Genomic DNA, 16,147 nt, shown 5'->3' with positions numbered 1-16,147 from the left:
AAGAACGTATCACTGTGAATGCTCCACGGTGAGCTTCTTCTATTTGTTTCCATCCGCTGGTGTCGCAGAGAGTTACGTTTAACATCACTGCAGCCTTAAGGGTGACATATCACGCTTTTTTCATCAACATATATTGGTCTAAGAGGTCCCCAAAACATGTCTTTAAAGTTTATGCTCAAAAAAACACTTTGAAATCAGATTTTGGTCTGCCTGAAAAACCCTCTTTTTCAGCCCTCCTCAGAACAGGCTGTTTTCTCTCTGACCATGCCCCCTCAGGAAGTGGATGTGCCTCGGCTCTCCAGCACGTTGATCTAATGTTTACATGTTGGCTGAATATACACGGCTGCTCACAGATCGCGTTACTTCACTTGTTTTATTTATCAGTATGTCGACGTGTGTCTTGGTACACAGCTACCAACATGTAGCTATGTGGCTATGCTAACTAGCGCTAGCACTTATCCATGATAAGTAAAAATCATCCACTAGATCTTCAAATCTGCAGACGTGGGGAGTAAAACCGACCTCTGCCAGAAAGGCAGCAGGACCTTTCTGAAGGATTGGTCACAGATTTAGTGTTTCTTGTTGTTTTATTTGTCAGTATGTCGACGTGTGTCTTGGTACACAGCTACAGCTACGAACATGTAGCTATGTAGCTATGCTAACTAGCGCTAGCACTTATCCATGATAAATAAAAACCATCCACTAGATCTTCAAATCTGCAGACGTGGGGAGTAAAACCCACCTTTGTGTTTATTAAGACAGCCTACAACTAGCATGCCTCCCTCCTAAGCTCCTTGTTAGCACACATGTGTGCAGGGAATGAAAAACAGAGGAGGGGATTCAGTATTATTTTATACAGTCTATGGGCTGAACAAGCTCCGAGCTCTGACTCCGTGACAGACCGGATATTGTTGTGACGTAACAAAAACACGGAAGTCTGAAACGGCTCGTTTCAGCACACATTTACAGAAAGGTGGAGAAATCAGAACAGGGGCAGAATGGATTCTTTTCATTCTCGGGGGGTTTGTAGACAGGGACACATATTTCAGGTGGAGAACCATTAAAAAGTCGATTTTGCATGATATGTCACCTTTAAAGGTGCAGAAAAGATGTTCATGGCTTCTTCTTTAAATCTGGTTTACCTCGGTTTATCAGGGGAAATGTAATCTATTCGACCAAAAGAAGACAGCATCACTGGAGGATGACAGAGATGGAATGAAATAACAAATACAATCAATGAGAAATGACGAGAGGAGATAAAAGCCGAGTCTGGGATGAACAAAACAAGTTTACTTTGATCACAGCATGTCACAAGTTTCTCTTTTGTTGTATTGACGTGACATTTAAGCAACTCTTGAGAGATGTGGTGTTAGGTATTTACTGTCACAGCACAAACCAACACTGATGGTTTCCAGCCTCATTTTCTTCATACAGTTTCTGTGTGCAAGTTTCTGTATCACATAAACAAAGTCAAGGTCTTCAACGTGGGGCTAAAAGTGCTGCAAAACAATGTGCATGTGCCTAAATGAGTGAAGAGATCTACAGATGTGAACACATATCTGCAGATGTGTCAAGATTCAGGTGATCCTTGCACAACAGGTCCTAATCTTGCATTTACAGAAAACAGTGCTCCATAATGAAGTAAATACACCTTGTGGGAGCTGGTTAGATTAAAAGGACTCCTCAGTTCAAGACAACAGGTAAGGCTAGGCTAGGCTAGGCTAAAGTGAGCTATGATGAGCATGAGCAAGCAAACTGAGGGCAACAAACTCTGGCCACATGCATTCGTGGATATAATTGCAGATCGCTTCACATATTTGCTCTTGATTTTCCTCCATCAATAACTATGTCTGTATTTACAAATCGGACTACACATTTGTAGACCTGTGCATGCATTTGTGTGTTTTCATACAGATTGCCTTACAAAAGGATCTAAAACTGTCTGATTTGATATCTTTAATTGCTTTTAAGCGGTCCTTAAATGACTTGGAGGCGGAAGCATCTGTCTGTAGATGTTTTGTTTAAATGTCACTCATGCTGTTTTTCTGCAGGTACCTGTTGTGTAGCTGTTGTGTGCGTCTGCTATTTGTATCTATGTCTATTGTAAAATTGTAACTCTGTACACTGTGCTGCTGCCTATCTTGGCCAGGACTCTCTTGGAAAAGAGATTTTTAATCTCAATGAGCATTTCCTGGTTAAAGGTGACATATCACACTTTTTTCATCAATATATATTGGTCTAAGAGGTCCCCAAAACATGTCTTTAAAGTTTATGCTCAAAAAAACACTTTGAAATCAGATTTTGGTCTGCCTGAAAATCCCTCTTCTTCAGTCCTCCTCAGAACACTCTGTTTTCTCTCTGACCACGCCCCCTCAGGAAGTGGATGTGCCTCGGCTCTCCAGCACGTTGATCTAATGTTTACATGTTGGCTGAATATACACGGCTGCTCAGAGATCGCGTTACTTCAACCCTCTGAATCTGATCCAGAATCTGATCCTGACGGAGAGGCACCTGCAGCAGGACCTTTCTGAAGGATTGGTCACAGATTTAGTGTTTCTTGTTGTTTTATTTATCAGTATGTCGACGTGTGTCTTGGTACACAGCTACGAACATGTAGCTATGTGGCTATGCCAACTAGCGCTAGCACTTATCCATGATAAATAAAAATCATCCACTAGATCTTCAAATCTGCAGACGTGGGGAGTAAAACCGACCTTCGTGTTTATTAAGACAGCCTACAACTAGCATGCCTCCCTCCTAAGCTCCTTGTTAGCACACATGTGTGCAGGGAATGAAAAACGGAGGAGGGGTTGAGTTGTATTTTATACAGTCTATGGGCTGAACAAGCTCCGAGCTCTGACTCCGTGACAGACCGGATATTGTTGTGACGTAACAAAAACACGGAAGTCTGAAACGGCTCGTTTCACACACATTTACAGAAAGGTGGAGAAATCAGAACAGGGGCAGAATAGAATCTTTTTCATTTTCAGGGGGTTTGTAGACAGGGACACATATTTCAGGTAGAGAACCATTAAAAAGTCCATTTTGCATGATATGTCACCTTTAAATAAAGGTGATAATAGATTTGAAAAATTGTTTACCAACAATATCAGCTGCATATTATAAGTGCATTCAGGGCATGTCTAACTCCATAGGTGCAAAGTTACTGACAGGGTGCACAGGGATTTTATTTAGTCTTTAAATAAACATAGATCTGTTTTGGTGGTAAGAGTAATAGTGTCACCAATCAGATTGTCAGCTTTGAAGGCCAAGTGTGCCTGCTGCTGCTGCTGCTGCTTTTCTTAAAGTAAATGGAGTTTGAAGTTGGAAAAGAAAATATTTATCTACCAAGGAGACTGATCTCTTGTGCCTGAAGTGGAAGAATGAAGTCAGACTATCCACAGGACTTACAAGAACCCATAAAAGGACATTCCACCAGATCCGTGTCCAGCCCGTCACAGCACAGGATCTGATAGGTTTCTATTCTAGTCAATGTGTTGACTTCCACTGGATCCACTCCGTTGCGTTCCGGTTTTCTTTATGGGTGCAAGAGAAGATCACTGTTATTCTACCTTTTTTGATAGACGTTCTCCTGCATAAACACACTTTAACTTCATGCTTCAAGTGACTTGAGTTTGCCGTTTTAACGCCAAAAATGCAACCGAACTGAGAGTGTTGCACAACATAAACCACGTGTTTCAAACTTTGCATGCGGCTGTATTTTTGGAGGACTCAGTTTTGCATGCACAGCTGAGAAATCTGGTTTGCTGTGGTCAGTTCTCACAGGTGTCACAGATACAACTTCCTGGAACGGCCGTTGCATTCCAGCTGAGTCTCTGATCCGGCAGGTCGGAGCCCTCTGGATCAGATACGCAAGACTTCTATGTTTTGCCGGATGCCGGAGCACGATGCATCAATCTCAACAGAGCAGATGGAGCGGGGACAGGAAGTCAGGTTTCACCAAAATAAAATGAAACCATCTGGTTAATTTTCAGAATAAAACACTCTGTGTTATCACCAGATCGTATTTCACTTAACTACAACAACAAACCAAAGTCATGATGAGCGGAGCCAGGCCTGGAGTCAACAGGTCAGAGGTTTTCAGAGGACCAGAAAGACAACATGGATGAGGAGAGGAGGAGGAGAATCCTTGATTGCAGGAAAACCTTGGTCACATGACTCCAGATGTCTGTCGGTCCTGCTCCTGATCCATGTCCAGAGCAACCTGGACATGGATCCGGTGGAAGTCCCATGATAGAATAGCTCTAGACCAGGTTTTTGTTGCTTGATTGGGTGACCCCTTTCTGCTCCATCATGACAGCAGTTTGCAAGTTACACTGATGTCAGAGGCCGCCATGCAAAGCGCCAGGCTGCACATCAGGAACTTAACTAATCATTTACACAACCTCACACACCTTTGACCGGGCCTTCATAGGAAATTCTGGTCTCTGTGTCTTCCTCAGAGCATGTGGACTGCAGGAACCAGGAGCCCAAACCTCCAATCTAAAGACAAGAATGCCCTCACACCTTCTTTACACCTCTAATCCAAAAACTTTTAACAAGTTTTAAACTTCTAGACAAACAATCCGGAGCAATAACGTTATCTCCTTGCTGCAGGTAGAGAATCATGAAGAAGCATAAATTATGTAGGATTATTCTAATATGTGACATCTTCATTAGACGCTCCTGCCGGACTATTTTTAGCTGCTTTCTTTTTTTAGCAGCAGCAGATCGTCAGTATCGGTGCTGTCGCAGTCTCCACAGGCTGCTGATAGAGGACGATACAAAGTCACAGACAACTTCACGTCCCCTCTGCAAACTTTCACATCCCACAGTCCACTCTCTGTATCAACTGAAATATGGATTTACTACAAACATGAAATCAGAAGTCAAGTTTATCCCTTTCATTAAAGCTCTTTAAGTATTTAACCAAAGCTATCCTTCTCTACGTCTCACTAAACCTGCTGACACACGTCCTTTTTTACTGCTTCATCTTCACCCTCTGATCTCTCTCGTCGTCTCTTCGCCATCACTTCAAATAAAAAGCCCCAAAAAAATGAAGTTTTCAGAAGAAAGCACGCCTCTGAATTATTAATCATCTCTTCTGCTGTCCACAGGTTCAAGACTGTACACTGCATGCTGTATCCTTTCACCAGCTGGTGTCCTTGAACTCTTCATACAGAGGCTGCGACTCCCAAACAACACACGTGTGACTGGACTGGTAATCCTGCAGGAGGAGGAGTTTTCATGGGATATAAAGTGAATGCAAAGATAAACTGATGGATTCATTTCAGACAGCAGGACAGGAGGATCAGACATTTAAGCAGGGTTTGCACAATGGAGGAAGGAACTGGTGCCCAACTCTTAGTTTTTCCATTGACTGCATAAAAGCATGCACGTCATCTCAGTGACGTCACCCATCGGTCCCTGAAGAGGCGTCATCGTATAATTTGAGGAGTTGGCATTCTGTGCTTGAAGTGAAAGACTGCAGGACTATCCAAAGGAGCTGCAAGAACCCACAACAGATCCCTCAGGTGAAGTGGGCGACCTCCAAAAGATGGTGGTCGCCATATTGGAAATCTTCACTTAACATCCCATCAGGCTAGAAACGGGCAAAGACTTGAAGCAAACAGCTTCAACACGCCCACTTGTCAGTCAACTCAGCTAAGATGCTAAACTCTTAGCCTTCATATAACAAAAACAAATTAGGTATATAAAAATATTAACCCCTCTCACAGTTGTCAACAACAAAAAAATAAAGGTGTGGGGACCAAAAACTGCTTTTGTAGGAGGCTGTAAACATGTTTAATTCTGCTGTAAATGTTAACAATTCAATATGGACTCTAATGAGGAGTCCTTGGCTTTTGGACCCGGCCTCAAGTGGACACTCAAGGAACTGCAGCTTTTCGGACCTCAGTGCTTTTTGGTTTTCCCTTCTGAGCCTTACTTCAAAATATCAAATGGACAATGGAGTCAGGAAATAGGATTTTAACAGGACCCTGACTATGAACTTGAGGCCGGAGATATACTTGCTGTTAACTACCAGATGCAAACGTATGATGGATGCCTCACAACCCCAGCGTTGGTTTGGTGCAATGGCTGTGCACCTCCTCTAGAATAGGGATTCCCAAAGTGAGGGTCGTGAGACACAAATGGGGGGTCGTGAGATATCTTCCAGAATGTTTTTTTTTTTTAAGTTATCTAAAATAAGTACATTTTACCCATTATAGGCAAGGCAAGGCAAGGCAGCTTTATTTGTATAGTGCATTTCATACACGAGGGCAACTCAATGTGCTTTACAGTAAAACATTAAAAGCATTGGAAACATTCAGACAGGCATAAAAGAGCACAATTAAAATGACAAATATAGAATGTCTAAAAAATTAGAATATATTAAAAACTACATTAAAATTTGCATTTAAAGTGAGTTAAAATAAGCTAAGATAGGAAGGCAGTGGCAAATAAAAAAGTCTTAGTCTTTGATTTTAAAGAGGTGAGAGGTTATAGAAAAAAACCGACAAAAATAGTTGATAGCTAAACTTGAAATAAAACCTTGAAAATAGAAAATGTAATGAGTTTTCTGCCTTTCTTTGTTGCCACATGACTCCTACGTTTAAGGTTAGTGAACTGTTAATTATCTAAAGCATCAGTAGCAGCAGGTTGATTAATAGAAACACAGGAAACACAGACACATGCTCATATAGGTAGGCCAATTTTCTGCAGACCAGCTAAATGAAGCCACATTAAATCACTTTGAGGGACAGTGGGGGGTCACAAGACTTTGGCATCTTTATTTTGGGGGTTGAGGGCTGAAAAGTTTGGGAACCCCTGCTCTAGAATTAACCCGTCCCTCCAGGATTTCGCGGGATTTTTTTGTGATTGTTGCGGCCCAACTAGCCTGAATTTGCGACCGCTTTTTGAAAAAATTGCGGTGCTTTTTTCCCCCCAATAACATCTCAGGGGCAAGTAAATATGCTAAATTACAGTTGTTTTTAGAAAACATTCTTGATGTGGCCACTGACTGTATTTTGATTCTCTTGATTCACAGAAAAATGCCATGAAAGGACTGTATTGCACATTTACGACGGTCCTTGAATGCACCTCGCAGCGACAGGGGCACTTAACAGGCAGTTCACGCAATCTGAAATGAATCTGCATCTTTGATGACTTGGAGTTGATCAAAACTTACTAAAGGTGTCTAATGTTTCACCAAACTGGATTAAATCAAGCTGTAGATGCAGAGCTTTTTACGGTAACCACGGCAACAACATGAAACATCAAATAGTAAACAGACGTCCCCCGGGTGTGTCTTTGTCACTAACGCACACCGGGGGGTAAAAATCATCAATGAAGATGAGACAGATGCATGGAGGTGAGGAGAGCTGGTTCATAAAGCACACCTGCTGCAGGTAGAGACCAAACAAACACTGAGCCCCTCAATCTATAAATAACAACGTTGTCATGGTCACTTGTCCTGCCTGCTGTCCTCTCTTTTCACCCGTTCTCCGTGCGTGTTTTGTTGTTGAAAAGTGCCGATCAAGTGAGGACTTACGTTTATGTTCCTAGGAAGTCAAATTGATGACAAAACTGATGACGTACAGGGGCTGAGGTTAAGGTAATTGGTCAAAGTTGCGGTGATTGTATAAAATTGCAATCGCGAAATCGCAACTTCCTGGAGGGACTGATTAACGCCAAGGTGCAATAACATAAGAGTAACATCCTGGAGTGTGGACATGTCTGTTGTCTCCATCCCTCACATCCAGTAGTCATACTCCACCTGAGCTTTAAGGCATGCCCTCTGGAGGTATCCTCCAATAACACACGTAACACACAGTCAAGTATATTTACAATCACGCTCATGATGATGCAGAAAGTATATCTCTGTTTTACTCCTCTTCGCCTCTTTGTTGCATCTTTACTACTGAATGTTTTGACGTTTTTATTTGAGAGAACAGAAGCACTTAAGGAAAGACAGCACTTGTAATTTTCTCTGAAATGTTGTCGAGTTGTTTTCTCGGCTGAAATAAATATGGAATTGTTTATATTTTAAAATTGTGCCCAAAGTTCTGTGGAGTCTGGATTTAGACTACTCAGGGTGTGAGGTTACAGTTATTGAGTTTTCATTCATTTAGTGTGTTTATGTGTGTGTGTGTGTGTGTGTGTGTGTGTGTGATGAAGGGGATAGTGTCCTTTGCTTGTAAAGGCGGCACACAAGGAGCCGTTCTGACCTACTCATCCAAACCTCCTCCCCTCTCTCTTTACCTCACTTGCTCCACTCTTTCCTCCACCCCTCCATCTGTTTCTGTTTACTCTGTCTGGCCCACAATCTCTTTACTGGCTCCACCAAGGCCCCGGCTGAAATTGAATCAACACTTTGCTTGTTCTATTTGCCTCAGTTGCATTTGAACCTTAAATTTTTAAAACTGTAGCATCTGAGCCGACACTCCTGACACTTGGCCTCCACCGTGGGCCTGAAAAAACTCGCTCTCACCTGCAGCAGAATCACATCCAGTCGGACAGATCAGGTTCAAATCCAGAATACAAATCTCACAATGACATGCACACTAACGTCAGTGGTGGAGCGGGAGGCAGAGGAGGCCGTGTGCAGAGAGATGACGGCGTGCTGCCGGCGGCGCGCAGGTAGCTTGTTTGCTGAATGGAGATGTGATGAATACAGATTTGCTGCAGAGCGCGTGAGGAGCTGACCTCGTGTGAAGAGGATAAAAAAAAAGAGAAAGATTGGAAGTGTGAAGGAATGACTGTGTGTGGCTCCGATGTGTCTCTGCAAAGATCCGTCATGTGAAGAACGACACGAGTGTGAATGTGAGCTGAGAGTTAAATAGAAATCGATTGAGTGCTTTGGTGAGAGAAATCCTTTTATCTGACTTTTATATCCGGATTTTTGGAAGAGATCCTGCTTTTAGAAGTCAAAATGAAGATGACAAACTTTGCTCTGAAGATATTTGACGAATGAATGAACGTGTTTGTAAGGCTTTCAAGAAAAGGTGTAAAGGAAAATAAATCAGAGGAGAAAGATACTTTTCTTATTTTGAAGGATTTAGAATTTAGTTTCAAACAGTGAGGTCAACGTTTGTTGGAGTAATCCCAGAATGAGACCAAGGGCAACACAAAATCTGATCAGATTGTGACAACACTGATTGGTGAATCTTGGTGCTGGATTTCAAAGTGCTGAGTTCTGGAGTGCTGGATTCTGGAGTGCTGAGTTCCAGAGTTCTTGGATCCAGAGTGCTGGGTTTTGGAGGGCTGTGATCCGGAGTACTGGATTCCAGAGTGCTGACTTCCGGAGTGCTGGATTTTAAAGTGCCGGACTTCAGAGTTCTGAGTTCCGGAGTGCCGAGTTCAAGAGTTCTGGATTGCAGAGTGCTGAGTTCCTGAGTACTGGATTCCAGAGTGCTAAGTTCCAGAGTGCTGGATGCGGTGTGCTGAGTTCCAGAGTACTGTCTTCCGGAGTGCTGGATTCCAGAGTGCTGAGTTCCAGACTGCTGGATTTTGGTGTGCTGGACTTCAGAGTGCTGAGTTCCAGAGTGCTGAGTTCAAGAGTGCTGGACTTCAGAGTGCTGAGTTCCAGAGTGCTGAGTTCAAGAGTGCTGGACTTCAGAGTGCTGAGTTCCAAAGTGCTGGATTCCGGATTGCTAAGTTTCAGAGTGCTGGATCCGGTGTGCTGAGTTCCAGAGTGCTGGATTCTGGCGTGCAGAGTTCCAGAGTGCTGAGTTCCAGAGTGTTGAGTTCCAGAGTGCTGAGTTCAAGAGTGCTGGACTTCAGAGTGCTGGGTTCCAGAGTGGTGAATTCTGGAATGCAGAGATCCAGAGTGCTGGGTTCCAGAATTCTGAGGCCCAGAATGCTGGGCTGCGGATTGCTGGATTCTAGAGTGCCGGATTCCAGTGTGCTGAGTTCCAGAGGTGCTGGATTCTGGCGTGCTGAGTTCCAAAGTGCTGGATTCCGGATTGCTAAGTTTCAGAGTGCTGGGTCCGGTGTGCTGAGTTCCAGAGTGCAGAGTTCCAGATTGCTGAGTTCCAGAGTGCTGGATTTTAGTGTGCTGGACTTCAGAGTGCTGGGTTCCAGACTGCTGGATTTTAGTGTGCTAGACTTCAGAGTGCTGAGTTCCGGAGTGCTGAGGCCCAGAATGCTGGGTTCCAGAGCGCTTTGAAGTGCCTTAAAGAGACAGTAGCTGATAAGAAGCCATTCAGACAGAGGCTCAAAAAATGTCCATTAACACAATCCAAAAAGGTCCAAACAAAAACACGAGGAAACATCTGGGAGCACAAGAAGGAGAATCATTAGGAACACAGGAAGGAGGTCAATACAGGGAACAAGAGATGACGATATGACCCAACAACACAAGGGAGGAAACACAGACAGGTGCGGACACAGGTGAAACTAATCAGGGGAATCAAAATAGAGGAAGCACATGAAGGCAGGAAGTAAAACTAAATCAGACACACAGCGATCAGGAACTTCAAAATAAAACAGGAAATGCAATAGACTTAAGAAATACAAGGAATGCAACTCAAGATATGGATCATTAATAATCAACACAAGGAAGTTATAACTAAAACAGAGTAGAGAAGGGTACTGATACATTTCATTTCAAAAGGTTGTTCCCTTTGAGCTTTGTTTTGGTCTCCTCCAACCAAACTCCCTCATAACATGCTGAAGTTTTCACACATGCACAACTTCAACATTGCTGAAAATTCCAAGTGCTTTAACTTTAAAAATAAGACACACATTGTTTCTTATGACCCTTGAGGGATGCTTTGGCAAACTGAAACTTTAAGCTAGGTCTTGTCTCTAATTGATCTGATTACAGTCACTTACGCTGACACACTTGAGCGGTGATTAAATTTGTGTATGCTTTGGAATGTGATTAGTTCAGTGGTAACAGGATCAACACTGCTGTTAATGAGCAGGGAGCCCATATGTTCACCTGTGTGCTCAAGCTCTCCACCTTTAATACATTCACACAGAACAGGTGCTCCCAGCTTTTACTTTCACTTTGCTGCTTTAAATACTCACAATGTATTTCCTTTTGAAACCAGAGTGAGCAGAGAGTTTCTAAAACAGCCAGTCATTAAGACAGAGTTATCGGCCACCCAAATCTATCTGTAGCGCTCACTAAGTTTTAGAGTGCTGTAACGAATATGTAGGCTCCAAAAACCAAGAATTAGCATGGTGGCTTATCGTTCCTAGGCCCCATGAACATCAGGAAATATTGCAGCTTTCAACTTATATTTGAGCTTTGTATAATGTTGATCAACAGGCAAGGAAGGCAACAGCTTGGGGCTCAAACTCTAAACCACAGCAGTGCCTCAAATGTGCAAAGTTTGCAATCAGTGCAGGAAACCTCCCTGAGGCTGGCCACACTCAGGGGCCTGATTTGCCACCTCCACTGATTGAAGGCAAGAGTGCAGCTGTGGCATCATTCAAGGCTTGGTTATTTAAGTTCAACATGTTTTATATTTGTATTTCTGATTGTGTTTATCTATTTATTTTAGCAGGGAGGACTGTAATGGTAAAATCGGTTCCTTTGTGGTCAACTGCCCGAGACGCCCCATCTCTTGACCCCTCATCAAGACACTAGGTCCCATTGTGTTTTAAATTGTGACGTCTAGACCCTGCACCCTCCTAGATGAATAAACAATCCCATCCTGGTGCAGATACCTACAACAGACAAAGGGTGTGAAAGGGTGTGAAACACACCTTAGGGACCCCGCCCTGATGTAGATACCTGCAACAGACAAAGGGTGTGAAACACACCTTGGGGGGCGGTTCTCAGGTATAAATGTTCAAGCTTTCCCCATGTTCAAGGTCTTTCTTCATTCCAACCGCTCGGGTGTTGACTGACCTTTTCCTTGCAGAGAAAATAAAACCTTGTCGGCCGGCAGAAGTCTCTATTTCATTATTCACCAGTAACGGGAAGTAACGGCAAAAACTTCCACAACAGGACCCACTTAGACCGAGGTCTTATTTTCCGGGTTTGCCCTGCAGCAACTCAATTAATACAATAAAAAACAAACAGTTAAAAATAGTCACAGATACACTTACAACACATTCTAAACTTGCAAACCCAAACCATTCTAAAATGCATTAAAGGTGACATATCACACTTTTTTCATCAATATATATTGGTCTAAGAGGTCCCCAAAACATGTCTTTAAATTTTATGCTCAAAAAAACACTTTGAAATCAGATTTTGGTCTGCCTGAAAAACCCTCTTCTTCAGTCCTCCTCAGAACACTCTGTTTTCCCTCTGACCACGCCCCCTCCGGAAGTGGATGTGCCTCGGCTCTCCAGCACGTTGATCTAATGTTTACATGTTGGCTGAATATACACGGCTGCTCAGAGATCACGTTACTTCAACCCTCTGAATCTGATCCAGAATCTGATCCTGACGGAGAGGCGCCTGCAGCAGGACCTTTCTGAACCATTGGTCACAGATTTAGTGTTTCTTGTTGTTTTATTTATCAGTATGTAGACGTGTGTCTTGGTACACAGCTACGAACATGTAGCTATGTGGCTATGCTAACTAGCGCTAGCACTTATCCATGATAAATAAAAATCATCCACTAGATCTTCAAATCTGCAGACGTGGGGAGTAAAACCGACCTCTGCCAGAAAGGCAGCAGGACCTTTTCTGAAGGATTGGTCACAGATTTAGTGTTTCTTGTTGTTTTATTTGTCAGTATGTCGACGTGTGTCTTGGTACACAGCTACAGCTACGACATGTAGCTATGTAGCTATGCTAACTAGCGCAAGCACTTATCCATGATAAATAAAAATCATCCACTAGATCTTCAAATCTGCAGACGTGGGGAGTAAAACCGACCTTTGTAAGACAGCCTACAATTAGCATGCCTCCCTCCTAAGCTCCTTGTTAGCACACATTTGTGCAGGTAATGAAAAACGGAGGAGGGGTTCAGTATTATTTTATACAGTCTATGGGCTGAACAAGCTCCGAGCTCTGACTTCCTGTTACAGACCGGATATTGTTGTTACGTAACAAAAACACGGAAGTCTGAAACGGCTTGTTTCACACAAATTTACAGAAAGGTGGAGAAATCAGAACAGGGGCAGAATGGATTTTTTTCATTCTCGGGGGGTTTATAGACAGGGACACATATTTCAGGTAAAGAACCATTAAAAAGTCAATTTTGCATGATATGTCACCTTTAATGTTTTAAAACAATTGCAAGTTATTTCAAGCTCATGCAGTATATCACCCATATTCTTTTTTCTTGCCTTTTGTTTGCGGCTGCAAAACAGAACACACACCAGAGTTCATGAGCTGAACTCAAAGATCTGAGATTTATTCTATGTACACAAAAAGCTTAATTCTCTCAAATATTGTTCACTAATGTGTCTAAATCTGTGTCAGTGAGCACCTCTCCTTTGCCGAGATAATCCATCCATCTCACAGGTGTTGCATATCAAGATGCTGATTAGACAGCATGGTTACTGCACAGGTGTGCCTTAGGCTGGCCACAATAAAAGGACACTCTAAAATGTGCAGTTTTACTCTATTGGAGGGATCTGGAAGGTCAGAAAACCAGTCAGTATCTGGTGTGACCAACATTTGCCTCACGCAGTGCAACACATCTCCTTGGCATAGAGTTGATCAGGTTGTTGATTGTGGACTGTGGAGTGTTGGTCCACTCCTCTTCAATGTGCAAAGTTGCTGGATATTGGCAGGAACTGGAACACGCTGTCGTATACGCCAATCCAGAGCATCTCAAACATGCTCAATGGGTGACATGTCCGGTGAGTTTGCCGGCCATGCAAGAACTGGGACGCTTTCAGGATGCAATCAGCATCTTGATGTGCCACACCTGTGAGGAGGATGGCTTATCTCTGCAAAGGAGATGTGCTCACTGACACAGATTTAGACAAATTTGTGAACAACATTTGAGAGAAATAGGCCTTTTGTGTACATAGAATTAATCTTAGATCTTTGAGTTCAGCTCATGAACAATGGGAGCAAAAACAAAAGTGTTGTGTTTAGATTTGTGTTCAGTGTATAGTAGTAGAAAGAGCCGATCAGAGCGGCTCTAGTGTGATCACAGCACATTATTTAGTCACACTAGAATTTATGTATTTATTCGTCTGATCATTTTCTGTTCTTATTTGATCTGCGTGCTTTAAATTGACAGTCCTGGTGCTGTTTAAATTTGCAGCCAGGAGTGAAAAATGCTGAAATCAGGCTTCATAAAATGAGTTTACTGCCTGTAATCATCTCTGCATCAACACAAAGCCGTCTGTTCATTTAGTCTTTAGCTGCTCGTCTGTCAGACAGCAGGATATGAGTGCAAATGGAACAAAGATGGATGCTTCTTCAAAAGAAAAAAAAAACAAACCTTCAAGCAGCAGATTTTCTGAAAAGAAAAAAATGGGTGGCTGAAAATATAACATCTGACAGAAGCTGGGAGTGTTTTTATTTTAGCACTCCTCTGATCTGTTTACAGTAAGTTATGCAACACCTCAAACTGAACCTGTTAATGATTTATGGATATACATCAAGCTAAAGGTGCAATCTTTCATTTAGCACTTCTAATGACTTGAAGAATCTTTCATTTACAGCCTGCATGAACATCCTGCTAATGCACATCCACAGGCGGAGTCGTTTACCCCTTACAAGCACCTGCACCCACCTCCCCCTCGGTTTATCCTGTCCCTTGTAGACCGGATTTATGACCTCGGCTGTCCATAAACTGGACTAACTGTGCTAGCAGAGGACCGGGTCAATGCGAGGCAGAGTGTAACAGCTGTCAGAGGAGCGCTCTCTCATCTCCTCTGTCCATCACATTAAATGGACAGGGCTTTGTAAAGGACAGCGGGGGCAGGGAGGGTGCCCGGTGAGGATAAAATGACGGAGGAGGCAGAGGGGGAGTGCAAAGGTGTGAGAGGCGGGGAGGATGGAGTCCGGAATACAGAATGAAATGTCAACAATTCAAACAGTTCCATTAAAATGGCAAAAATGACACAGTGACTTTACATTATGATGTTAGACGAGCAGCCCTGCACTGCAAAAACTCAACATCTTACCAAGTGAAAATGTCTCATTTTTAGTCTAAATGTCTTCTCCCACTTGATTTAAGATCAATTTACTTAACAAGTAACATTTGAGCAAGATAGAGGGACTTGTTTTAAGACATCTTAAATATCTTGTTGAGTCAAACAATCTTAAATGATCTTGTTTTGAGTTTTAATTTAGAAGAAATAAGGTTTATTTAACATTTCAGACATTTTTCAAGCTGAGATCTTATTTGTAGAAGACGGATAATCTTGATTTAAGACAAACCCTTTACTTGATTTAAGGAAATGACTTTTATTAGAGAATCTATCAGAAAACAGATCCATTGATGAAGGAAAGAAAGAAAGAAAGAAAGAAGGAATTATATGAATAAAGAAAGAAAGATAGATAGATAGAAGGAATGAAAGGAAAAAGGAAAAAAAGAAAGAAGGAATTAAAGAAAGAAAGAAAGAAAGAAGAAATGAAAGGAAAAGGGAATAAGATAAAGAAAGAAGGAATGAAATGAAAAAGGAAATAAAGAAAGATAGAAGGAATGAAAGGAAAAAGGAAAGAAACAAAGAATAAAAGAAAGAAAGAAAGCAGAATGGAATTAAAGAAAAAAGGAATAAAAGAAAGAAAGAAGGAATTATATGAAAAAGGAAAGAAAGAAAGATAGAAAGAAGGAATGAAAGGAAAAAGGAAAGAAAGAAAGAATGAAGGAAAGAAAGAAAGAAGGAATGAAAGGAAAGAGGAAAGAAAGAAGAAAGAAAAAAGTAAAAAAAGAAAGAAGGAATTAAAGAAAGAAAGCAGAATGGAATGAAAAAAAAGGAATAAAAGAAAGAAAGAAAGAAAGCAGAATGGAATGAAGAAAAAGGAATAAAAGAAAGAAAGAAGGAATTATATGAAAAAGGAACGAAAGAAAGATAGAAAGAAGAAATGAAAGGAAAAGGGAATAAAATAAAGAAAGAAGGAAAAAGGAAAGAAAGAAAGAATGAATAAAAGAAAGAAAGAATAAAAGAAAGAAAGAAAGCAGAAATGAATGAAAGGAAAAGGGGATAAAAGAAAGAAAGAAGGAATGAAAGAAAGATAGAAAGAAAGAAAGAGAAGTTGTTTTTAAGGGTG

At 41.9% G+C, this 16,147-nt stretch overlaps 1 protein-coding gene across 1 annotated transcript in view; it reads left to right on the top strand.

The window, feature by feature from the left end:
• The window catches only part of mfng (MFNG O-fucosylpeptide 3-beta-N-acetylglucosaminyltransferase), a 43,413-nt gene extending 35,361 nt beyond the window's left edge, over positions 1-8,052 (top strand). Inside the window, exon 8 of the mRNA XM_034686951.1 lies at positions 5,118-8,052. Within this exon, the coding sequence (XP_034542842.1) occupies positions 5,118-5,169 (52 nt within the window). The 3' untranslated portion in view covers positions 5,170-8,052. The remainder of the gene's footprint in view (positions 1-5,117) is intronic.
• The last annotated feature ends 8,095 nt before the right edge of the window (positions 8,053-16,147 follow it).

This window comes from Notolabrus celidotus, chromosome 7 (genome assembly GCF_009762535.1).
Source record: "Notolabrus celidotus isolate fNotCel1 chromosome 7, fNotCel1.pri, whole genome shotgun sequence".
NCBI lineage: Eukaryota > Metazoa > Chordata > Actinopteri > Labriformes > Labridae > Notolabrus > Notolabrus celidotus.
Note: the sequence above shows the minus strand (reverse complement) of the source record. Positions and strands in the feature narration are given on the sequence as shown.